General features: G+C 42.7%; 5 protein-coding genes across 7 annotated transcripts; 2 read left to right on the top strand and 3 right to left on the bottom strand.

Moving 5' to 3' along the window:
* Window position 1: 1 nt before the first annotated feature.
* LOC105450809 (gamma-tubulin complex component 6-like) lies at window positions 2–6,070 on the bottom strand. Its single transcript, XM_011690835.1, has 15 exons — window positions 5,733–6,070; window positions 5,412–5,626; window positions 5,092–5,330; window positions 4,924–5,023; window positions 4,487–4,843; window positions 4,316–4,426; window positions 4,070–4,240; window positions 3,696–3,988; window positions 3,395–3,614; window positions 3,084–3,315; window positions 2,811–3,003; window positions 1,048–2,716; window positions 761–970; window positions 496–668; window positions 2–422 (listed from the first exon to the last, which is right to left on the bottom strand). Exons 1-15 carry the CDS (start codon window positions 5,923–5,925, stop codon window positions 122–124), a joined length of 4,677 nt encoding a protein of 1,558 aa, XP_011689137.1. The 5' UTR covers window positions 5,926–6,070; the 3' UTR covers window positions 2–121.
* Window positions 6,071–6,423: 353 nt separating this feature from the next.
* Window positions 6,424–12,499, bottom strand: LOC105450810 (forkhead box protein K1). Of its 2 annotated transcripts, XM_011690837.1 has the most exons (6): window positions 12,158–12,499; window positions 10,882–11,215; window positions 9,463–10,254; window positions 9,123–9,376; window positions 8,920–9,022; window positions 6,424–8,781 (listed from the first exon to the last, which is right to left on the bottom strand). In XM_011690837.1, the coding sequence occupies exons 2-6, from the start codon at window positions 11,157–11,159 to the stop codon at window positions 8,604–8,606; spliced, it is 1,605 nt and encodes a 534-aa protein (XP_011689139.1). In that variant the 5' UTR covers window positions 11,160–11,215; window positions 12,158–12,499; the 3' UTR covers window positions 6,424–8,603. The 2 variants fall into 2 exon arrangements, with proteins under 2 accessions (XP_011689139.1, XP_011689138.1); XM_011690836.1 differs by lacking the exon at window positions 12,158–12,499 and having other exon boundaries at window positions 10,882–12,022.
* A 671-nt stretch (window positions 12,500–13,170) lies between these two features.
* Window positions 13,171–16,984, top strand: LOC105450811 (ras-related protein Rab-40B). The gene is made up of 4 exons (XM_011690840.1): window positions 13,171–13,767; window positions 13,974–14,167; window positions 14,256–14,478; window positions 14,562–16,984. Exons 1-4 carry the CDS (start codon window positions 13,608–13,610, stop codon window positions 14,873–14,875), a joined length of 891 nt encoding a protein of 296 aa, XP_011689142.1. The 5' UTR covers window positions 13,171–13,607; the 3' UTR covers window positions 14,876–16,984.
* Window positions 16,985–18,110: 1,126 nt separating this feature from the next.
* LOC105450812 (glucose-induced degradation protein 4 homolog) lies at window positions 18,111–20,098 on the bottom strand. Its single transcript, XM_011690841.1, has 4 exons — window positions 19,887–20,098; window positions 19,352–19,519; window positions 19,021–19,253; window positions 18,111–18,831 (listed from the first exon to the last, which is right to left on the bottom strand). The coding sequence occupies exons 1-4, from the start codon at window positions 20,031–20,033 to the stop codon at window positions 18,768–18,770; spliced, it is 612 nt and encodes a 203-aa protein (XP_011689143.1). The 5' UTR covers window positions 20,034–20,098; the 3' UTR covers window positions 18,111–18,767.
* A 382-nt stretch (window positions 20,099–20,480) lies between these two features.
* Window positions 20,481–24,096, top strand: LOC105450813 (BTB/POZ domain-containing protein KCTD5). Of its 2 annotated transcripts, XM_011690843.1 has the most exons (5): window positions 20,481–20,629; window positions 21,053–21,381; window positions 21,575–21,871; window positions 22,027–22,155; window positions 23,744–24,096. In XM_011690843.1, the coding sequence occupies exons 2-5, from the start codon at window positions 21,166–21,168 to the stop codon at window positions 23,771–23,773; spliced, it is 672 nt and encodes a 223-aa protein (XP_011689145.1). In that variant the 5' UTR covers window positions 20,481–20,629; window positions 21,053–21,165; the 3' UTR covers window positions 23,774–24,096. The 2 variants fall into 2 exon arrangements, with proteins under 2 accessions (XP_011689145.1, XP_011689144.1); XM_011690842.1 differs by lacking the exons at window positions 20,481–20,629; window positions 23,744–24,096 and having other exon boundaries at window positions 22,027–23,255.
* The last annotated feature ends 270 nt before the right edge of the window (window positions 24,097–24,366 follow it).

Below are 24,366 nucleotides of genomic sequence, written 5' to 3' on the forward strand. Positions count from 1 at the left end.
CTTTTTTTTTTTCAAAAATTAAATTACTTTTAATGGATATCTACGAGAGAGAGATTACTCACATTCTTTTACATTCAACAATACATCGTAAAAGAAGACATGACGGAATTTAATCACAGTGCTATTGTTGCTTTGTCGTTAAGTCGTACGTGTGATTTATGTTCAAAGCATTGAGGAAATGTGTTAAATGCGGCTGATACCCGCTGGTGGCCAATTTGTGCGCGACATGTGCCATATACGTCCGCCACTCGCAGAACGACTGGTACATCTGTTCCAAGCTCTTGAAATTCGGATGACTGTATCGATCCGCGCTGCCGACGGTCCAAGGTTGCGATCTCAAGCGATTGTGAAACTTCAGTATGATTTTAAAGATATTGATCAAGCAGACGCGCATCTTTTCTCCGCGCGTATTGAGCATGCATCTGAAATTGGGACAGCGCTGTGAGTTACGCGTATTCGATCTCGTGGAAAATCGATCAGGTGCCAAAGACTAACCTTGAAAGTATTCTTTTAATATAACTCATGTGCGAGAGATAAATCTGATCTATCGTCCGGGAATTCTGTAGGTCCTTTTCGAATTCGTTCCAACTCGCGTGCAGTACGCTACACGTCAAATAATTGTGAAGAGCATTCGTGAATTGTGTCATGGAGTGCCTGTACAACTGCAACTGTATCCGCCAAACGAACAAAATCAATAAGGATTCCTCGAGTCTTTCTCATATCGTATCTCATATCGCATCTGCGATCGACACAGGTTTACCTTGTGATACTGCTCCGAATTAACTGCATTCCGCTCCAACTTCATTATATTAAAGTCTTCCTGCAGTACCCACGACATTCTGCCAATCATTATTAAAAACTTGAACACTTTGCTGTATTGTAGCATCATCGTGTCATCCAAGATGATATTCAACGGCCACGATATCTTATAGTTGAGGCAAAGGCATTCTAAGACATTCGGATCTGAAATCTGCAAGAAGCACATTATTATCAGTATCGGAATAAAATATCAATAAACGATAATTGAAAACGGGTGATCGCACTTACGTATAACTGGCATGGTTTGTCGACGGCAGAAAGACTCAAGAGTTCCGAATTGGCGTAATTATTGCTGAACGAGTTCATCAACGCTTTCTCCAAGAGGTTCGTGAGAGTGGCGGAATTAAAGAGTTCGATTGGCGCGGATATCGCGTAGAGCCGTGAATAAAGCGAGTCCGTCAGACTCTTCGCGAATTCGCCGTTCAACAAGAAGAAGTAACTACGTAGGCTGTGCAAGTGCGAAAGCATGTTGTGCTCGTTCACCAGATATTTAATGATCGCGTTGTTAACCAGTCGGCTCTGTATCTGTAACGGAATGATGACGGATTTCTCCAAGTACACTTGAAGCGACGTATGATCGATCATCTCGACGTCAGCTACGGTGAGAGGCGAGGGTGCGGTCGGCGATTTCACGTGGGAATTAACGCCGATAAAATTCGGCAGCTTGAAATTACTGCTCATCGGCGACTCGAATGTTTCTTCGGTGATCGATTTCATGTCGTCGGACAGGGACGAGACTTCCTGACCGGCGTTCGAAGCGAATATATCGTCGCTGTTCGGTACCTGCGACAAAGGAGTGTGCATCGATGCCGTGGTGAAATTGTCAGTCGTGCACGACATCGGCGTATCTATATTCTGCTGCTGCTGCGTATTATTCGTTATCGGCTCGTGCGCTTCACTATTTGCGTTGTTAATCTTATTTGAATACTCCTCGTCACTCGTAGGCCCAAGCACATTCGTCGTTTCGTCCGGCAATTTGATACTGGTTGTGGAAAGAACATTATTGTTCGCGTTTTCCTTCGTATTACTCGAACTTGATTCACTAGTGGTATCAGTTGATATCTGGTTATTGCCGTTTGTATTTGCGCGAACGATAATTCCTTGATTGTCCGTGAGTATCGCGCTGAGCTCATTGTTATTCGGCGTCATACCGTATTCTTGCATCAGGACTTTAAGTTTGTTGCTTTGTGCAGTGGTGATATTGTCTATCCTCTTGATAGCCAAGGACTTAGGCCTGTTAATAGCACCAATAATTCTCTCAGTCACCTCATCGGTCTCCAAGATATTGTTTAAACGAGTATCGAGCACACTCGTTTTTTTATCGTCGCCATTCATTATAGTGCGGATGCTTTTCATTGCTTCGTCACGCAGGAAATCCTGCAGGTTGCTTCTTTCGTTATTCTTTTTATAGATCTTATAATTTAACGGTAGAGATTCTTGCGACAGGTTCTGCGTATCCGCTGCCGCTGTCGTGCGGGAATCCTTACTTGTAATTTCTTTGTCCGACGCAATATCTTTATCGGGCTCACAATTTTCGACAGGCGGGACATCCGAGCATTCGGCGATCGAAAGATCTTTAGGGGCGTTCTGCTCGGAAACGTCTGTCGCAGCTGCGTCCGACAATTCGTTTTCCGCAAAATTGCTATTTTCATCTTGATTAGACACAGCTTCTATTTCGGGCGTAATACCTTTATTGTATTCGTCAACGTCGATTATATTTTCATCGGAACTTAATGTAGTGGCATTGTTCGACATTTCTCTATCGAGTCTCTTTACAGATTTCAGCAATTCTACTCGTTTTTCGAAATGACTCATTCTCGCCTTTCGCCAAGTGGATCGCGCACGATTGCTCTCTATATCGGCGGTTAATTTGTCATAATAACTTATAAGATTTTCCCTGAAACACAAGAAAAAACAATTAACGCCATAAATATTTAAAATTGAGTGACGATTATTCTCCGTTGAGCTTCATTTAAAATATTAAATCTCACCGCTCGGCTTGTTGCTGCTCCCGTATTTCTTCCTGCTCTCGATTAATCTTTTCGAGCAACAATTTGTCAGCTAGCATTTCATTCTCCTTTTCCCTTTCCTTAATCAAGGCGCTCGCTTCCGCCTGTTGCTTCAATTCTTGCAGTAATTCCCGTTTACTCTGCGCGGCCTTCATGATAAGCTCTTTGCGTTGCTCTAAAGGAAATGTTATGGAGGTAAATATATAAATCTTTAATTCAGAACGTGATAAAAATTAAAGAATGTAAGAATATTACTATCCAGCCTCGACAACGTTTCCTGCTGCGCGCGTATCACGAGCTCGGCCATTTTCCTCTCGGCTTTTTTTTCATCCTGAATTGCGGATAAAAGAGATACGATTGGTCCCAGCGCTGTCTCGCCTTTACGTTCGTATTCTTGACACCTTAACAACTGCTCTCGCAGCATGGACACGCTCAGGCAGACCCTCACCTCCGGCTGAGCGTCGAGAGACACGTTGCACACGGGATTCTAAAAACATCAGATCTTTTTATTGGTTCACGATTAAATTGATAAAAACTAACAAGCTTCGGTAATGAAAAGTAATAACCTTTGGACTGCAAATTTTTAAGAGTCGCAGTGTCTTTCCGCATTGCAGTATCGACTCCGATAATTCAGATAAGAAACCAGGTACCGATTCGGTATCGATCGCAAAACTTTCCGTCCAAAACTTGCGTCCTCTTTTTCGCAGGTAGTGAGACCGCGCTTGAATCATAAATTCTCCGTAAACGTCATTACACGTCCCCTCGAACAACCAATTTTGCAACAATCTACAAAAATAATTAGTCCAAGTTATTAAATATTTCGATTTAACGTTCTTTTTCTACAAAAAAAACGTGACGTTTTCTCACCGAAAGTAGACTTCGCAGCACGACTTTAATATGGAATAAAGCACCAAAGCGACCTTCGGATTGGTGACCTTGGTCACTTCTTTGTAAATGTGTGTCAAAATCCCGTTGCCACCGCCCAAGGTGCATTGATTTGTGCTACAACCGCACAGTCTCGCGACTTCCACGATTAAATGCGCCAGAGGACGAACCTGGTTGAATAAGCTCAACAATCCGTGAAACTCACGTTTGTTAAGAATCCTTTGCAACGCCGAACGATAGTAAAGGAGTAGCTCTTTGATATTGGCGCACATTGCCTACAATTGCATCGTAAAGTTTAAAAAAAAAAAAGTGAATAGCGTGTGTATCGTAAAAATTCACACAAGAATTATACGTACCTTGAATATGAGACCGTTCTGCTGCAATTTACCCGTTTGCGGATCGGGCACGACAAGGTGCGACAAGGACCTGAAACTGTTGCCCCAACAAATCGCTTCTTTGCAACCAATTCTCAGCGACTCGGAGCTTATGCCGTGCACAGTAATGTTCTCTTCCAATGTAAATCCCGTCTGAAATGAAGACCGTCATGGCGCATAGAGTATAAAGCTCGCGACCGCTGGCGTAATTCATTAAATTCCACGTACCACGGTGTCGTATCTAAAGGAGTCTGAATCTATGCCGAATAACAACAATTTGACGTCCGACAAGAATTTCTCGGACGAAACCTCCCGCATCAGGGATATGGAATGCATTGCCTGTAACACGAAGAGAACAATTTTTGCATGATATATTTGCGCAAGTATTATCATCTTTACCTTCTTTGGCAGCAGTGATAAAATACTTGTTTGTCTTATCCTCGCTAAGTGCAGAGCGGTCTCCGGCAGATCGGTGACAAATAGCAACTGTTTGGAAAACTCCGGCGCTCCGAGAGATTCCCATGTTCGTAATTTGGAGACACGGTCGTCGGAAAGTAACATCTCTTTCCATATTAAATCAGCGTCACTTCTGACGCTTTTTGATTCATTTGTAAAACTACGATCGGAACTGTCCGACGGCATAACGCAAAAACGATTCTCATTTTGATTATCTACAGATTTTATCCATTCGCAGGGTAAAGTCATATTTGACATAAATCTTTGTGTAGACAAATATATCTTATTTGTTTGTTCAATCTGACAGAAAAAGACACATTTCTCATATTATAAATAAAAAAAATGTATGTATCAAAAAATGCAAAATATCTATATCTTACCATAACATGAGTTAAAAAGGGAGTAACCATGTTACATTGTTTCACTGTACTCTCAGTACAACTTGATATGCAGGGAGACATTTCAATGGCATTATTATACCTAAAATAATTTAAAAAATCCTTAACAAATATGTACACAAAAAATAAAGTCTAATATTGCGATCATACCTAACAGTTTGGATTCCTAGGATGGTTTTTGATACACATTGATCTTCAAAGGATACTCTGCTAACAAAATTGGCTGACGTATTTTGCCCGGTACAAGTTCTGCGTATGCCCAGCATTGCCTCAAATCTTTCCGGCAAGATAAAGGATTCCATAGGATATGTTTGAAACATTGGTACACCATTTGTAGACGCAACATCCTCAGGCAAGAAGGGATTGTTTTTACCATAGTGAAATACATTCTAAGCAAAATTCGATTTATATTAGCATCAATGTAAATTTAAAAAATTCCAATTATGTGACCACATAAACGAGATAAATACCAATGCAGTCCCTGTGTCAGTCTGAAAGCTCTTGAGCTCTGTCAGCAGTTGTAAGGTGGAAATCACAGTGTCTGTGTTGTCCTCCTGAATGTATAGCTCGCTTATCAAATTTTCTAATTCTTTTGCTTCCGACACGCGTCTCAGGGACAGCCTCAGCACAAAAGCATACTTCAGTATCTCTATTAGGGGATCAATCTTCGAATCTGCTGCATTTTCTGTAATTGTGATCAACAAAGCACAATTATTTGAGAAAAATGTCTGTATATTTTTTTCTTTCATTTAAAATTTTGGCCTTCGATTTAAGGCCTACAAGTGTTGTACCTTGATTGTACGTCTGGTCACTCTTATTTAACAATATCTCATAGGCCCTCGAGCGAAAGCCCTTTACTATTTTGACATCGCTCTTGGGCGGCACGTAGGAGCTCCCATTCCCGGAGCGATTTCTCCGCAACGTGTGCCTGACCAGCTGCGTGATGAGCTCGTAGATGTTAGCGTTGCCCCGTTCTAGATCCATGATCGAAGTACTCCCTCAGGCGATTGTTAATTAATCTTTGCGACGAGTCGCGGGAGACGGCGATTATTTTCATAGTGCCATAGTCAGCCATATCATGCCCATAACAACGCGCGACGAGTCGCGATCAACGCGACTCGTCGTGGAGGATTCCGAAGCAATCGCAAAGACATCTGGCGTGGCGAGCGTGAAACGGCCGCTCGTAAAAAAAAAAATAAAAAAAAATTGAGCGAGCGAGAGGAAGAGCGAAAGAGCAGGAAAGAGGGAGGAAGGGAGAGAGCGTGAAGATGTAATCACCGGCGATGGCAACGTGAGATAAAAACGGACAAAAAATTGGGAACCGAAACGAACCTCGATCGAAGCTCGATCGAACGACACTCTCCCTTGAATTCAATCGAATCTGAATTTTAAATCCAATGTGTTGAAAAAAAAAAAACAACAAAAAAACACGCAGAGAGAGAGATGACGTACCTTTAAAATAAAAAAATAAAACATGACTCGTAATGTAGTATTAATTTTATTGCGTTATTATACATATGCACACATACATGCACATCATGACATCGAAGGTAGGTGTATGTGTGTGTATATGTCACGCACGTATACCCGTTTCGCATATCGATTTTTCGCGACACACATTTTGCGTGCCATGTACGCGCGCGCGCGCGCGCACGCATCAACTTTTGCTACACGTGTTTGTGTATACGTACACGTATCTCGCACACACGTATGTACGTATATGTATAATAATAGTGACATACGTCGCTCGTGATACGTATGTATCAACACTGTACAGCGTGTAATATCCGTCTCATAGCAATGTCGTCCGAAAATCACCCCCTTGTTGTGCTCTCCGTGTACGTCCGACTATAGAAAAATAAACGTTTCAGATAGAACACCGCGTACGCCGCTCGCTCTGTTCGCGAAAGGTGCGAAAAATAAATTTCGTTTTTCCTTCCCTTTTCTTTTTTCTTTTTTTTTTTGCCTCTTTATTGCACCACGCTCCATTCCCGATCTCGTTATAACGCATAACTACGTCCAATCCTGCTCTCGGCCTCACCTTGCTCCACCCGTAAAATCTAACGCTACTACGTGTCATTTTTTCCTGTTTTTTTTTGTGTGTGTTTTATTTTTATCTTGTCTAACGCCGACGTTCTAGGGAGATCGGCGAGTTTACGATTAACTACGATTGCACGAGAAAAGTAAATCGATCGCAGGAGAAAATCAGTAATTGAGTTTGGCATCATTATCGTCGACCGCAGCCCCGACATTGCTCTGCGAAACTCTCTCGCTCGAATTTCGTTTCCTGTCCACCTTTTCCGTTTTATCTCTGTCTTTTTTTTGTATCTGAAAATTTCTTCCAGCATTTTAAAAACGAGACTATTATAAATGATTAGATTAGATGTGAACCATTCCGTTGCGGCAACGCAAACAATCGTGCCCTTGTTCGAAGGACGACGGAGAAATCGGGATGACGGGAAAAAATTCGAAAAATACTCGATGGAAGATATTTTCACTTTTTCTCCCCCCTCCCCCCTTCTCTCTCCCTTCGCCCTGACCGATGACTTGCGTGATGCGCACGTGAACTTCTCGTGGGAGAAGTATTATGTTTATACAATATGTGTTCCCGTGTGTATAGCCGCTCGATCAGCTGGAATTAGATTCCACTAACATAAAACTGCGCCCTTACATTAATTATATTATGTAAAACACACATTAGAAGGCTCTATTTTGTTTCCTCTGGCTCTGGTAACAATCTCTAACAGAGACTATATCGTTAACGTTACAAAAGCTCGTCGATTTGTTCCACCCGTTCTTTATCGGCCTTCTCATTGTCATACTGATAGTATTCTACGTCTTATCGCGTCCTCAGATATAACATTCGATTGAGCGTCTTAAAGAGCGCTAATTGTAATAATAATAATCTATTATTTTTTTTCTCGCTCTTCTTATCACTTTGCCTAACGTTAATCTTCATTATAGTCGTGATGACGACGCCAAGCCGGTGCAAGCGATAATACGAAAAAAACAGAAATCGCGCGTGAGTGAAATGGATGTCGGTTAGCGGAGATTCAGCTATGAATAAATCACATTTTCACTCCATTCAATTGGATTATACTGGATAACACTCTCTTTTCCTCTTTGTCTATTTTAATTAATATATCGGCTAAACGCTGAATGGCACACGTTACCGCATCACATTATTGCAATTTGATGTGTCAGCGCAACAGCTGCTGTTACTATTTTGGATGACCTTCGATCAAATAAGCTCCATATACATATATACTATATCTTCTGCCGAAGTTAACAAGTCATAAAGAGAAAGCATTTAATAAAGTATTTATATATCTTATATACATTGACTGTTGTTGAGAAAATCATATTGAAAACATGAAGTCTAGGGCAGGAAAAAGTCTTCCGCTCGCCGTTCTTTCTCTCAGCAGTTGATTTTCTTTCGCGGATTCGTACACACAACAGTTTCTCGCAATTCTCGCGAAAACATAGAACTGACGCTCGGTCTCGATTATGTGCAGTCTAAAGCGGGCTATGCGGTTAAAATAAAATGAAGTTTGCAGTGTGTATATATGTGTGTTTATGTATGTATGTATGTGTGTGTATTTGACGACAGGCAAATAATGTAAATGTAATGTTCTACGTAACAGGATGCTAGATATATCAGTTCAATGATCATCCATTTCGTGGATACGTTGACGCTTAGATTGCGATGGCTGATGTTCGGGAGGCTCGGGGCTCTCGACGATCGCAAGCGGAGCCGGTGAACCGGGCGAGCTGTCTGATTCTTCGTGAGTGCGTTTGCTAATCCCCCCAATGCCAGCATCGGGGCTGATAAAATTTCCACTGTTGCAAACAGATAATTCAAAAACGAAAATTGTAAATTTATGTATGTAACGATGAAACCGCGAGTGTATCACACGAATTTAAGAACGCAACATAATCGTGAAACGTAATCTATCGAGCTTGTGTCGTTAATCGTACCTGTAATTATATGTTGTTTGTACAATAACAGGAGCTGGACTATATTGGCCAGCTGGAGATAAAGAATGGTCCTCTATAGCATTTCCAGGCACCAAATATTTTTCTATTTGAAAAAACGGGCAATAAAATATCTCTCAATAATTAGAAAAAAAAAAAAAAAAAAGGAGAAATCTTTTAGATAGAAAAATGAAAAAAAAATTCACCTTCTCTTCCTGTGGCATCGCCACTGACGCCGTTTGTTACCACTGTTTGCATCAGGCGTCCCTTATGAGTTGTCTGGGACGATGTAAACGGATGTCCAGGAGAGCCGGGTGCCGACTGACTTGCGAGTTGCCCAGCCGGAGATGGAACCGAACTGTCCGGATAAGACTCGGGTCCAGGAGAGGTCTCTCTGCTCAAACACTCGGGCGTGATTAACCCACTGATTCCTACGTGAGACGGCGAAGCTGGAGCACTTCTGCTGATCACATGTGACAATTGTTAAACAACTTAATCAATCGACAATACGCGATACATAGAACGACGGATTTTCCTAGACATTACCTTGACGACAGCGTTCCGAAGGGTGCGCGGAAACAAGGTACTCCACGTTGCCGTCTTCGTCTGAATGCCTGCTCAATGAGTTTGTTCTCCGATTGGGGATCTATCTTCCAAAAGGAACCCTTTCCTGGCTCTTCCTGACTCCTGGGCACTTTAATAAAGTAGCGATTCAACGACAAATTGTGCCGTATAGAATTCTGCCATCCCTTATCTGCGGTCCTATAGTATGGATAGTGCTTGGTGATGTACGAATAGATGCCCGACAAGGTAAGCTGCTTGTCATGCGCCGAGGCGATCGCCTGGACGATCAGTTGCGCGTAGGAGTACGGTGGTTTCGAGTCATCTTTCGGTGGACTGTAATGTGGCGCCGTGCCATTCGGTCCCGAACTGTTACCACTTCGATAACGAGCATCGGCACCGGGCTCCGGGCTTATCTGCCTACTGGAGCTCTGTCCACTGTCGTGCCTCTCCAAGCTATGCCTATCCAAGCCAGAGTTCTGCGAATCGTTCGCCACAGCGGCGGCGGCGTACGCCGCCACCATCTGCAGATCCGCCGAGATGTTTCTTCTGCCCTGACCAGCACGCGGACTCGCCGGACACGAATTAGCGGCGCTTATCGTTCCCGTGGGTGACGGAAAAGGACTGCTATACCCAGTGTCCGGTATGTTTATCCGCAGAGGGGGCAACGGTGCCCGCTGTTTCGGCGGAGAGGGCACGCGAATGTTACTCTGCTCCTCGTCGACAAGTGATTGGAACAGCAGCTTTATCGTTGTACTTGGAAATCTGAATGTACATCTGCAATCAATCAAAGCCAATCGTAATTACAGGATATTCGAAACAGCGTTATCATTAATTACAAGACAATTCAATCATAAATACATTTAACGTTAACAAATTGTTAAAACAAATTTTTCATTTTTTGAATAACAGTACACACGATACATGTTTCAGTATAGTGCAAAAATTGTTACATATATTTATGGCGTGTTTACCGGCAAAAATCCAGAGCCTGTTTGATTATGCTCTTATAAAGACTAATTATTTAAGTTACAATAACAACCGCCAACATTTATTATTCGTTCATTTTTATGAATTACTTTTTACAGGGCCGTGGGCTACCTTTGCAATAGCTTTATAGCTTTTTAAGAATTAGTAGGAAAGGAATGATAAGTCAAACCGATCTGCTATAAGCGAGAAAAATTCCAAGATAACAGATAGATGATATTCCAGGATCAGTTATGATGAGCGGATCGTTCCTCGAATCTACCACAAGGACATTGCATCACCTCACGTGTTACAGAGAGCGTAAATAGCATAACTAAAAAATAACAGCCATGACGGAGTATCTTGTTGACTAAAAAGCCGGCATTCGCGCGCGCGCGCGGAACAATAAATAAATAACATCCGCAAGGAAAAACTTACGTCTTTGGCAGTTGAAAGACAGGGGCGCCCTTGCGCTGGAATACCCCGTCGACGAACACGCCGTTCTTGCCGTTGCAGACCATGAAGAAGAACGGGTGCTCGTAGAAGATCTCGAGATGCCGGCGGGAGATAAAGCTGGAGTGGCCCATGTTGACGTCGACCTCACCCTTGCTGCTGTTGCGGCCGATCGTGATGCGCCGTTGCCTAACCATGTACTCGAACTCGCGGGCCTCGAGCCGCGCTATCGGCGCCCCACTCGATTCCGGGTTCCATTGCATCTTCGACGGGCTGGCCGGCGCCGACTTCAGTGCCAGTAGGGCCCACGCGTCGCTCTCTTGAGTACGAGAATACGTAGACATAGCACCGAGAGCGAATGAGCCGTCGCGATGTCGCCGAAAGCAGACACGGGAAAGAGAGGAAGACAGCCCGAGTCGGGCGGAGAGAGAGAGGATCGAGAGAGAGCGAGAAAGGAGAGACAGAGAGGGCGCGAGGGGGGGGGGGGGGTGGAGACGGCGCGAGACGAGAGAACGAAAGAGATGGATAGTCGCTGGCTCTCGAGAAGAAGGGAGATAAATTCACGGACGTTCGCGCGAGTCAGATACGCTAGATAAATAGATAACGACGGCGCGGCGGAGCGAACGGACACGAGATAGACCGGCGAAGGTGGAGGAGTGTAAGCGTCTCGGTATACAAGTATATGGATGACAAAAATTAGACGGAGACGACGGAGGAGAGAAGATGTGCGTGCGCGCCGTGACGGAGAGGGGCGACGTGCGGCAAACCGCGGGACGGGAGGAAGGGGATGTATATAGGAAAAACGAAAGGGCAAGAAAATCGGAGCGCCCGGACGTGCGGGAAGAGACTTTAAGCGTCGGACGCGCGCGCGCGCGTGTGTAACAACGGACGCGAGAAGAGAAAGAAAGAGAAAGGAGAGGAACACGACGGCACAGCCACGAGCTGCGTATGCACGCGCACACGCGAGCGTACACTCGCGCGAAATATGGCCGGCTCTGGTGGCTCTCGGACTCTCCTTTCTCCGCGCCGAGCGCGTTCGTTATCCGCGCGCGCGTGTATATATATGTGTGTCCACTCCGTCGATATGTATGCGCCCGGGCGCGCGCGCAAATACGTAACACGAATAACAGTATACGATCCCGGCTTTACCGTCTCGTTCCTTCCTCTATCCGTCCATCTTTTTCTCTCTTTTCTCTCACACTCATGCGCGCGCGCGCTCGCGTTCTTCGTAAGTTATAAAAGCAGAGTGATAGTCAAGCACCTTTCTAAGTTTGCTCCTGTCTCCGCGGTTGTAAGCGCGAGGCTTCGTTACCGCGCGCGCGGTCACCGCCTCTCTCACCTCCTCCTCCTCCTCCTCCACGATCGTGTGTCGGTCGCGCGATCCTCTTGGTTCGGCGAGAACTGTAGAACGGACTGGCAGGCAGCGACGGCAACGGCGACAGCGCGATGACGATACGCCTGGTGACAGGCGGGTAGATGGGCGCGCGCGCGCGCGCTCCCGGTGACACGATGACGAACACGCGCCGCACAAATATTTTCTTCTTCCTCTTGTTTACCCACAATCCGAAACGTGGACGGGTGCCACCACGTGACGCGGTTAACCGCGAATCGGCGCCCGGTTTGAACACGGCTGTGCGATCGCGCCGAAACGCGAGGGGCGGCGGGGGAGAGGGGGATTCGCGGACGCGAACCCCTCGATTACCACGCGATTTCCCTTGCCCCTTCGAAATCCCGAGGGAGAATTTTTCCGAGAACGCGATGAGCGAGTCATCGCGATTAAATGGATAACAAAATCGTTCCGCAATCGAACTCCTTGTCATTCGCGTCTTCACGCAGTTTGAATAAAAATGACCGCAAGGGCGCTCAATTCAATCTGTTCCTTTTCGTGCCAAGCAATTGCGGCATGGTCCTTTTGATTATATCGCGTGCCTGGAAGCCTGGATCTGCACGTCTCTTCTAATTCTCTTAAAACAGAGAATTTAGAGTCGAAAAAGCTTAATTTCCTGAAATCAACGTTCTCTCTAATCTATATATAGTTCTATCACATTGATCAGGCCGCGGAGGTGGTTCGATTGAAATTGCAGCGCGTCATCCAATGGGAACACCTGATTCATTTGACAATTCGCAAGGCAGGAACCAATCCGGTTGCCGTATCTCGCTCTCCTCAGTGTCCTCACGTGACACGTTTCGGAACGAAGATGGAAACGCGCGCGATGACAGCGCGATCACACGAACCACGAACGCACTGACTCGCGGCGCGACCTTCGCGGATTTCGCGACAGCGCGCAACCTCGATGCGGCTCGATGCGCGGTGCAGCGGGTAGGGATAAGCGCGACACAACAGCAGCGGGGAAAGCAGCGCGTCGAGAAAGCTCCGTTTGCTTTGTTATGATACGCGTCCGCGCCGTCGGGATTCGTGTCCCTGTCGCGTAGAGAAGAGAGGGTGGCCGCGATCGACGCGACCCGAGATTCATGAGAGAGTCGACGCGACGTTCCTGTGCACCGCGGTACTGCGATGCGATAGCTTTCACCGGCGGAGCAGCTTTGCCCGACCAAGTCATCGTCGACGAGGTGGCGGTGATAGCGAGGGAGGCGAATCCGTCCGCCGCCGCGTGCCGCGAACACGGGGGGAAACGTGACAGCGGCAGGGTGAGCTTGGTCGCCCCGTCGGTCGCCTGCAGTATGCTCAGGGTCTGCAACAGGCGGATATTATGGCTGCGGGTGAGGCCAGCACGGCGAAGCCTCGTCAGGAGAAGCAGTACGACTACCTGCTCAAGTTCCTGCTGGTGGGTGACAGCGACGTCGGCAAGCAAGAGATCTTGAGCGGCCTCGAGGACGGCGCTGCCGAGTCGCCGTTCTGCAGCGGCAGCGGTATGACTTTTCAAAGAGTATCTGTCGAAGAAAACTTTCCTTCCTCGTGTGTATCCTCCGCGATACACGTAACGAAACATTATACATTGGAATTGAAAATTGTGTCGAGCGAGGAGGTTTATTAGCCCTTTAAATTTATTGTCTCTCTTTTCAGAATTGTCTACTTAAGATTTATAGAGCCGATTGTTTTTATTATACCTTTCCAGCTTACAAAACTACCACTATCCTCCTAGACGGGAAAAGAGTGAAGCTACAATTATGGGATACGTCGGGTCAGGGTAGATTCTGCACAATCATTCGGTCATACTCCAGAGGTGCTCAAGGTATACTCTTGGTATATGACATTACCAATAAGTGGTCCTTCGACGGCATCGATCGATGGTTAAAAGAAGTTGAAGAGGTTAGCGACAATCTAAGAAGAGTTTATCCTAATTATCGGTTCTTTCGAGCGTGTAAAAATATAAATATCTCAACGTGAAACTTTACAGCATGCACCTGGCGTACCGAAAGTACTGGTCGGCAATCGTCTGCACTTGGCTTTCAAGAGACAAGTGGGTGAACGAGATGCGGAGGCTTACGCGGCTAAGAATCGAATGGCATTCTTTGAAGTCTCGCCCCTCTGCAATTTCAACATTCGCGAGAGCTTCTCGGAGCTCTCTCGAATGGCGCTACACAGGAACGGCATGGAGAGATTGTGGCGATCCAATAAAGGTATAAACCGATGAGCGATTTCTATCAGAGAGCCTCTAAAATCTAGAAGATCGGAACGGTGAAGATTGTAATTCGCTTTACAGTGCTCAGCCTGCAAGAACTGGCATGCCGCGCGATAGTGGCCCGAACGACGGTTTACGGTATCGATCAGCTGCCGTTGCCCAAATCGATCAAGTCGCATCTGAAATCGTACGCGATGACAACCACGTCCCAACTACGCTACAACGGCAACCGCTCGTTGAGCTCGAGCAAGAGTCTGGGATCGCATCATCGGAAGCTACGCTTCGTCGGGGTGGGTCACAACAACGGTGGACTGTCGACGCCCGGCAGCTCACCCGGCAGCATCACCGATTCCCGCACAAGTTGCGTCGGCCGCAATTCCTGCACGGTGTCTTGAGATCGACGTAAGGACAGAAGTCGGGATAGCGGTTACTTACGTAAAAACGTATCGCGCAATCAGCATTCTTCCTTCCCCTCCCTTTCTCCGTTCTGTCAAGGATGCAAATCACGCGTTTACAATGTTGTTTCACGATTCATAGCAATTACTGTTAGTGCGAGATAGTATAAATATAATGAAATTCCGATTTTTGCCACTTGCCAACGTTGACGGATATACTCTTGTTGCGTTTATATCACGAGATACATTTCATGGTATATTTTCACATCTGCAAGCCGCGCGCGTGCGCGACCACACACACACACACACATACGCACACACAAAATTTCAGGATCCGAACGAGCTTAAGGGAGACGGGCCGTCGCGTATTCGTGCCATCCGTTGTACCGAGATTAAAAGAGAGAGAGAGAGAGAGAGAGGGAGTCGCGGCACGTAAACAGGGAGATCGCTTAAACGTTACCAAATGTTGTCACCGATCGCAAAGCTCGCACGGGTTTTCCATCGCGTGAAGAGAACGCGTCAGGATTACGGAGATATGACACACACCTATATACAGTATATATCGACCGAACGTTACATTACGCGATTCGAGTGTGCCCATACTTTAAAGTTAAAGCCCTTGTAAGTCGCTTTATTCTTTTTTGGCCGTTGTTGGAAAAAGCATTCTTTCCCCACAAACGTATCTCTCTGTGCGGAATGTTCTTTCTTCGATCGTAAAGCTTTCAAGAGCAGCGAGTAATGAACTGAAAAGTACAAGTTCGCTAAGTCTACGGTGGTTGTGGTGTAGACTAATGATGATAGCGTAAGTGTAGAAAGTTTAGAGCAGCTAACTCGAGATATATATTAGCGACATATATATAAATATATATATATATATATATTTTCAATTGCTTGCGAAAACCGTTTTATCGGGAACTACCGGTTACCGAGCGCGGAAGAGCTATATATTTTTTAAGGAGACAGTTTTATAAAGAGCAATAAAATTGACTCTTTCTACGGCACGAGATTTTACATTGCATTACGTTGATCGAGATCGGATGATGATTTCCTCAATATTTTATCTTTCGTTCTCTCTATCTCTTTCTCCCCCGCATGAATTGTAAATCGCGTGAAGCGTTTAATCCGAAATCCGAAACTCCCCTTGCCCCCTCCCTCCCCCCTCCCCGAATACGATTATTTAAAAGTATTGTTTTATTTCATTGTTACCTAAATGTAAGTCCACATGTACAGTGTAAGATTGCAGGAGATGCGTTTGTGTGTAATATAGATAGATAGATAGATAGAAAACACACTCGATCTCTAACATGTCTGTAACAAATTACTCGATGCCACAGGAAAGCACATGAGATGTATATTTATATTACGTTAGACTTAACTAAATTATATTCTGTGTATATAAAGAAAGAACTATATTATATTATGATATTGTTTTATATGAATATAACACGATGTGCTTACTTGTCTGTGAGATGTACTAAATAAAACTTAACTTCACATTATAGCGCAGTGCATGTAATCTATATGTAAAGATTTGAAAAACAGACTTCCTATTTCGAATACCAAATTTTCTTTAATAAATAGAGTTCACACACATTAATTATATATACATATTTTGTTACAAGAGAATAACACATCTTTCATATACGGAAGAAATATCCACTTAAAGGGGGCCACGTGTTAAGAAAGGGAAGAAATGCCGTCCCGTTTGCCAAAATGCTTCTAATTTACTAGCTCGAGAAACGCTATAATTTCGTTTAATATAGTAGAGGATATAGAGAGCCGGTTTTCATGAACTGTATATAATAAACACGTTCTAGTTTTTTTTTTTTCAACTACGGTTTTACTTACAATTAATTAATCGGCTTAAACGGATCTTTTCCTGAATTCAATCACCGAAATTGGCAAAGTTTTCTCCTTGGCAACTTGTAATACACTACTTTCTTGTTAATTTGAATATTGCAACTTTCATCGATGTATTCCATCTACACAGTGGTTCTATTTGTATGATAACGAAACCCGACACCAATTTATATTCAATTATAGTTATATGTTCCAGTTTAAAACACATGCGGTTGTATAGTGAAAATAAATCGAATATTTATGAACCTATGGACGTCTTATGAAGCAAACATTCAAACGATCCTTTTATAAACGACTGTGCAGTAAATACGCCGGTTATCGTAAATAAATGTTATATTTTCTGTTGTATATTTGTTTAAGCGAGAATTAAATTCAGTTAGCATTCAAGATTAACAAGTTTCGCAGCTTGCAAAAAAAAATTGACTTACTGAAAGAACGTAACATTACGGATTGATATTTTGCACGGATGTTCGTAAAAATATCAATAACTGATAATAAAAAAATATTCTTAAAGAAACGCAACAACATATAACTTACAAATAAGGATGTGACAACAGTAGATCGTTTTTTTTTTAATGTAATAAAGATCGGCTTAACATAATTAACAATATCAGTGTACTCGTAAGATATATCTGATATATTAAATATGTATCTCTTATACGTATATACCTACGTTTTTTTCCAATATCCAAAGTGACTGTTTGTTACACGAACTTATCGATTCGGTATGCATTTTTATTTTGTAGACAGTACATGTACCGTTCTATCAGTTTGAGTATTTAGGTAGATTATTAGCACAAATATAAAAAAAAAACAAAATTAGTATTTAACAGCGCTAAATAAAAATAATATCGAAAATAATGTAGCATGTAATATGCCATTTGAAACATCAATATCACTGGTGATCGAGAACGATTCCGTAAACGTCACACGCAAATGAAAGCTGTAGTATGCCAATATAAATCTCGGATAAGCTACACGATTACCTCTATTACAATTTAACTTATATACATTCGTATATATATATATATATATATATATATATATACATATATATATATATATGCATATATTATGGTAATGCTTATCACAACAGTGTACTATTTTCCTAAGAGAATCGATATATTTAATTAACACTCGGTTAAAAACATGAAGACAAGTTTTTACGAACAGCCAACATGTGTCTAATGCCTATTCTTAAAATCAGGTATACACATATATATATATTTTATATATATATGCATGTATAAAATATTAGAGTCGCGGTTAAAGTTTGATCGCATAAAATAAATAAATAAATGTTTTTAACACAAGATCAAACCTCGATATAACTCTTTCGCGATTGCTATTTCCATTTTTTTCTTCCTTTTGAGACATACGTACAGCTTCATTCAAACAACAGTTATATTTGATTTTCTTTCTAATGTAGCAAACAGATCTCATAAATATCCTAAGCAACGTGAAATGAAAAAAAGTTTTACTCAGTAATGATAAAATTATTTTCATTGCCGTTATTAAATTCTTAAAAACGTAATTTAGTCGATTTTTTACTTCATCATGCAACAAACACATTTACTATGCTTCAGTCAGTGATCAAAACCAAATGCCAAAATACTGAATAGATCATGCACAGACTGACAATAAACACAAATATTCTGAAGCCTCTGTCAGACTACCGAATAACAAACACCAATAATTTAAAATGATATGCATCAGGTAATTTATTTCGACCAAAAATCGTTTTACAATCAATCACGTTGAAGTAATTACTCCAAAGTCGATCACTTACTAAATAGGCACTCCAATTTTCATGATCTTAACGATTCTTAATGTAAGTTGACTAAGAGAAGGATATCCTGAATACTTTTCAGTTTAAAAATCTTCCCCAGAACTGCGGGGCGTGTCATAAATAATAAACAGACTCATTACGGTATTTCTAATAAAATTTACAAGACAAATATTTATGAGATCTGTACGCTAGAAAAGAAAAAAAACGCGAATATCGTAAGATTTCTCAGCGAAGGTATCGACTTCACCTGAACTCGTAAATCTGTATACTGTGCTCTGGAACATGTCTTAGATTCAAGGATTGATACCTGAAACAACGTTTGTAAAATTGTCATTTTAAATTACTCCATATTGTGCACATATTTGCGTATATTTTAAATACGTATGTTTTAAAAATATTAAAAAGAATCAATGTATCCAGAAATCAAATATGATCAATTAAGGCCTTCAGTGTTACAACTACTTTCTAACTTATAATATACATGCTAGTGTTTTACCATTCGGAACTACGATGATAATAAAAGCCTTCTATCGTGGCGGCGGATTTCTGGAAGCAAATGTAGTAAAATCCTGCGAAAGAGGCACCATTGATATCTTTGATCGTGTGATCAGGTACCAGGAAGTGCTCCTTCCACCTCATAAACACAAAGTCTGTCCCCTTCAGCGCCTCGTAATCGAACGTGTCAGAATTGAACGTTTTGGCGTATTGGCAGAACGACTCGAATTTACTCTACAATATAAAAAACGAGAGAAACAGATATAGAGCCGGCGAACAGGATCGGCGATAACCTATGGATAAGGTCGAATGATAAAACACTTGGTACGAACCCAGTGTTTCTTGTCAACATCCTCGTCGGCGTCCCACTTGCGAGTCAAAAAGGGATATTTTTTGGAAATGATTTCACCGTCGAAGAATGTCGTCAGTGTCGGGAACTCCTCCGTGAGACCTTTGATCTTCAAGTATCCACACAGATAACTGTTTTCCTCGTCCACATGCTGCAACGGGACAAACGTGACGTGAAGAATCGTACCCCCAGGAACACCGATCCCACGTGTTATCATCAACAACAACCCCGTGCCAGCTTACGTCAACTTGGGTTGTGCGCAAATACCATCCACTGCAAATAGGAAGGGAGAGAGAGAAGAGGCGAGAGAGGCGGAGAGACGGGGCGAGGAGGAACGATCCGTCTCTCGTGCATCCTCGCCGTCGTCGGGAACATTCCCCGTACGTTCGTCCCGGCCGAGATACGCGATCGCCAATTTGTGGCGTAATTTCCGAAAAATGACGACGTAACGGCGGCGTGGACGACGGGGAGAGGGAGGGGGGAGGGGGGGGGGGCACGGCGGGGAAAGCACGACTAACCTGCAAAACCACCTCCACGTCGTAGCTGTTGCCCTTGGACTTCTGCGAGCCCTGGAAGCGCGAGCCGTTGTACAGCAGGGACTTGGTGACACCCGGCTGCTTCGAGTTCGCAGGCGGCGGCGGCACCACGTCGACCTTCACCGGCATTCTCGCGCGGCGTTGCTCCGAGCTTGCGTGCAGCGCGACGTTCAATCGTTGTCCACAACGACGAGGACGTTGACGTTGACGGCGGCGACGGTGACGACGGCAGCGGCAGCGGCAGCGGCGGCGGCAGCGGCGACGGCGACGGTGACGACGCGCGACGCGGCGCCCCGCATATCACGATGGGGTGACCGTGTCGCAATGACTGCCGGTAATCCGCGGGGGTACGGACGTTTTTATGCGCCGAGCCTCGAACCCAGACCACGCGAGCGGGCCCAGGGCGCGCTTCGTGCTCGTCACCGAGGGCCGAGGGGGCAACAGTTTCTCCCACGATTGGGGGAAGGGGGGAATCCTCCCGCGACTCCCAAAGAGTGCTCCGAGAGTCTGCTCGCGGCTCCCGCGTCGCCGTCCGCGGCGCGGCGTCGTCTCTCTCTTGCCCTCTCTTTGCGCGAAACGCTAATGAGAGGAACTCGAATGTCTCGAACGTGAGTGTGTCCAAAGTCCCCGCTCGAAACGACGAGCACCGGAAACTTCACACCGGAAGCTCTCCTTGGAAACATGGCAACCATTCGAATCGGAGAATGAACGTTCAAAATAATAATGTAAGCAATGATATACAATAAAGCCGAATAAACTTGGTTATTTTTATTGTTAATTAAATATCGCGCGTCGTAATTATATTCGATTAGTTGCAGTACTTATTATTATTCGGCAGTTTTACTCGAAAACAATCATAAATATATATATATATATATATATATATATATATATATATATCTTGCAATTGAACATTATACCAATCGGAAGTAGGATAATTAATAGGATAACATCAATTAGCTATAGACCTATATAGTAAAAGTAATAATAATGAACAAAGTGGTAACAAGATTAATAATAATTACAGCCACTTATTCAATATTCTTACATGCAAATTAAGCGCTTTGAAATTGAATAGCATTATTTCTAAAATTATGAGACGAAATTGCAAAATGACATGACTGTAATGGTCGGGCATCTTTTTACAGGCTGCAACAGTCCTGACTTTTTCAAGTTCCCCCGACAACTTCACTTTTAGACGCTGCACTGACTAGCACGCCCCGCGGACCCAACCTCTAACCTAATCCGACAGTCCCCCTTAATGTCAATTGATGCCAATGCAAGTATGGCGGACTTCAGCGACACGAACTCGCACGAGATGACAGAGAATCATGTCGGTAAGCGGTGCAATAATCAGTGGGTGCGACTGAACGTGGGCGGGACGTGCTTCCTGACGACGAAGACCACCCTGGCGAGGGATCCGAACTCGTTTCTGTACCGGTTGTGCCAGGAGGACTCGGACCTTATTTCGGACAGGGTTAGTTGACACTGCTTCTTACCGGGAATTTCAAATCACGAGCCCGTCTGAACTCCGTCGTCGCGTTTCGTTGTCCACGTCGACGTCGAGAGCGGCAACGAGCAACCCCTCGTCCGGCTGCGAGGATTCCTCGCGCCTCCCCTCCCCACCGAACCCGGGTGGATGACCTGCCGTTTTGTTTTGTTTTCATAAGGACGAAACGGGAGCGTACCTGATAGACCGCGACCCCACGTACTTCAGTCCGGTCTTGAACTACCTGCGCCACGGTAAGCTGGTCATCGACAAGGATCTAATGGAGGAAGGCGTGCTGGAGGAGGCGGAGTTTTACAATATCACCGAGCTCATTCGGCTAGTCAAAGAGAGGATCATTCTGAGGGACACTCGGCCGCAGAGGGACTCCAAGAAACATGTCTACAGAGTTCTCCAGTGTCACGAGGACGAGCTGACGCAGATGGTGTCCACAATGTCGGACGGCTGGAGATTCGAACAGGTATTAACGAGTACTTTTATATTTATATCTTTTATTTATTGTAATATTATTCATGCGATCGATTTCTTCTTGGCGTACCGCCCATTGGGGCGACTCGCGACGGCATTTTTTTCTGTCTCTAAATAAATGTACTCTTTTCCCCTCTGTTTTTCTAGCTAATCAACATAGGTTCTCAATATAACTACGGTAATGACGATCACGCGGAATTTCTATGTGTGGTAAGCCGAGAATACGGACCTAGTCAGCTCAGCAGTAAAGAAGAGGAATCTACGGATCGCGTTAAGGTACCGCTATCCCATTCGACTGTTTCCCATCCTTATTTGAGCCAAAGTAGCCATGGCTAACGCGATCATTTTTTTATGTTTTTGTTGTATCCAAATTGAGATATGATAGACGCAGGTTTATTAGAGATTCATGTCTTTTATCAAGTACCTTTATCATTTTTAAGTAAAACCATGTATCCTAAGTAATTTGTGTCGGTATTATTGTTTTTCATGTTGGATCGCATGAGATATTTGTTGAGGCAATAAATGTCTAACTGCTTCTTTAAATGGAAATGCAAGTGCCTTTCTATCTGAAAGAAAGGATCGGGTTACAATTGTAAATTTCTAAGCGCTCCACAAGTATAACAAGTGAAAAAAAAATTTATGTTGAGATCTATTCTTGCAATCCAACATTGATTTTTCTTGATTTCTAATGCTATTGTGAAATCAAATAACACACTTTTATCAGTTCTAATAAGGTGAAATTAAAAAAAAAAAAGTATTATTTTTGATATTAACAATTTGCCTATACTGACGGTTGGATTGGGTTGGGTAGAAAACCAAAGATGAGCTTTATCACTATAGTGATAAATATGATTTATATATACACATTTATTATGAGATTGAAGTTTATCTCACGTTTTATCACTTACGCTTAATTCAGCAATACATTCCTCCATACATTTTTCTGCAATATTTCTTGACAGTTGCTTAGAATTATTTTGCTTAATTGTTTTATGAAGGAACAAAATACGCGAAAAGAGAAAGAATTTTGTTGTAGACGTGAAATATTTAGCAACAGATTTTATTAGGTGGCTTAATTTTTCCTTCAAATCAAATTTGTGGATAAAAAAAATCTGTCGATCGAATATGTCATTTTCTCTTATATCTGAATTTTTGTATGTATATATATATATTTCTATACACACATAGACTTAAAATATACATTGTACTCGTTATATTTTAAAGCTATAATATAATTAGAAAGAATCACCTAATAATCTGTGACGCTCAGAGGCCTGTTCGCATGAGCATGTTCTGCCTCTGATATTTTGTTGTACGTACCATACATATTATTATTATTATTATTATTATTATTATTATTATTATTATTGTATCGCATGCCGTTCGTTGAATAAAGAATTTTTTCTTTCATTGGTTTGTGGTTATATATACTTTATGCCCCGTGACCTGCATGAATCATTATTGCATGCCAAATTATTCATCATACATTACGTCCTTTAGGCGGCATACGAGTGAATTGTTCACAGTGTATATTTTATCACCAATAGCTTATGTACGATTTATTTATATGATATACATAGAAAGTAATAAATTAATGTGTGCTAATATCATATGGGTTTGCTTTTCGATAAGGGTAGCTTTTGGGAAGCAAAGTAGCTATAATTAGATTAGCGTATTGGTATTTCTTATTTTATTGATTTATATGGCAACAATGTAACAGAGGCGGAACAACTTTTTTTTCATAATAAACTGTATAACTTCAATTGCCGTCGTAGATTTTGTAATTAATGTTAAGTATTGTAATTCTAAGTGAAATGAGATTAATACGTTTTTATTAAGTTTGGATTATTGGATTACATTCTAGGTATTGCAGCAGAAGGGTTCACGCATGTAATGTCTAGATCCGTCCTTGTTTTCCCTTGCCTCCCTTAGTTTGTGATCAGCTGTGCTGCGACAAGATGAAGACTGTTTTCGTTTTTACATTTAAAGTAATTAAATTTTAAAACTCGTACTCTCTTTTCCATTATATTATTCTCTCTATTCCTAGATAATGTTAATCTACAGGGACATTACAGTGCAAAAGATAAGGAAAATTTTATAGATATGTATTTATTACATAGCAAGATTGTACATGAAGCTTTAAGAACCGAAAGTAACACGTTACTATTAATTTATTCTTCTTTATTGACAGTACCCAAAAGACGAAAAAAAAATATGTCGATCTCACGAATGGAATAGTTTAATAATTTCATACTGTTTATACAGATTGCGTCGCTATGCGACAAACACAAAGTAAAAAACCTTCCTTTTTCTATAAGCACATCTATCTGCTTTAAAAAAGCAGATATGTTATATATATATAAATATATATAAATATATATATATATATATATATATATAATATAGATAACATAGTTATATTATTAATAAATGACGTTGTTCCATAATGGCTGCAGTTATATTTTAGCTTTATCAAATACTTTAATG

Source organism: Wasmannia auropunctata, unplaced genomic scaffold (genome assembly GCF_000956235.1).
Source record: "Wasmannia auropunctata unplaced genomic scaffold, wasmannia.A_1.0 LD336055.1, whole genome shotgun sequence".
Taxonomy (NCBI): Eukaryota; Metazoa; Arthropoda; class Insecta; order Hymenoptera; family Formicidae; genus Wasmannia; species Wasmannia auropunctata.

Excerpts from the sequence above, each read along its gene's own strand:
- LOC105450809 (XM_011690835.1), bottom strand. The coding sequence starts at position 5,925 with ATGGATCTAGAACGGGGCAACGCTAACATCTACGAGCTCATCACGCAG. Across the intron at positions 3,615-3,695 it reads TGCTGCGAAGTCTACTTTCG|ATTGTTGCAAAATTGGTTGT; the intron begins GTGAGAAAACGT and ends TTATTTTTGTAG. Across the intron at positions 669-760 it reads ATTCGGAGCAGTATCACAAG|TTGCAGTTGTACAGGCACTC; the intron begins GTAAACCTGTGT and ends TGGCGGATACAG.
- LOC105450810 (XM_011690836.1), bottom strand. The coding sequence starts at position 11,240 with ATGTCTACGTATTCTCGTACTCAAGAGAGCGACGCGTGGGCCCTACTG. Across the intron at positions 10,255-10,881 it reads GTCTTTCAACTGCCAAAGAC|ATGTACATTCAGATTTCCAA; the intron begins GTAAGTTTTTCC and ends GATTGATTGCAG. Across the intron at positions 8,782-8,919 it reads CAAACAACATATAATTACAG|TGGAAATTTTATCAGCCCCG; the intron begins GTACGATTAACG and ends TGTTTGCAACAG.
- LOC105450811 (XM_011690840.1), top strand. The coding sequence starts at position 13,608 with ATGGCTGCGGGTGAGGCCAGCACGGCGAAGCCTCGTCAGGAGAAGCAG. Across the intron at positions 13,768-13,973 it reads GCCGTTCTGCAGCGGCAGCG|CTTACAAAACTACCACTATC; the intron begins GTATGACTTTTC and ends ATACCTTTCCAG. Across the intron at positions 14,479-14,561 it reads ATTGTGGCGATCCAATAAAG|TGCTCAGCCTGCAAGAACTG; the intron begins GTATAAACCGAT and ends TTCGCTTTACAG.
- LOC105450812 (XM_011690841.1), bottom strand. The coding sequence starts at position 20,033 with ATGCCGGTGAAGGTCGACGTGGTGCCGCCGCCGCCTGCGAACTCGAAG. Across the intron at positions 19,254-19,351 it reads ATGTTGACAAGAAACACTGG|AGTAAATTCGAGTCGTTCTG; the intron begins GTTCGTACCAAG and ends TTTATATTGTAG. Across the intron at positions 18,832-19,020 it reads TATCATCGTAGTTCCGAATG|GTATCAATCCTTGAATCTAA; the intron begins GTAAAACACTAG and ends ACGTTGTTTCAG.
- LOC105450813 (XM_011690842.1), top strand. The coding sequence starts at position 21,166 with ATGTCAATTGATGCCAATGCAAGTATGGCGGACTTCAGCGACACGAAC. Across the intron at positions 21,382-21,574 it reads CGGACCTTATTTCGGACAGG|GACGAAACGGGAGCGTACCT; the intron begins GTTAGTTGACAC and ends TGTTTTCATAAG. Across the intron at positions 21,872-22,026 it reads ACGGCTGGAGATTCGAACAG|CTAATCAACATAGGTTCTCA; the intron begins GTATTAACGAGT and ends CTGTTTTTCTAG.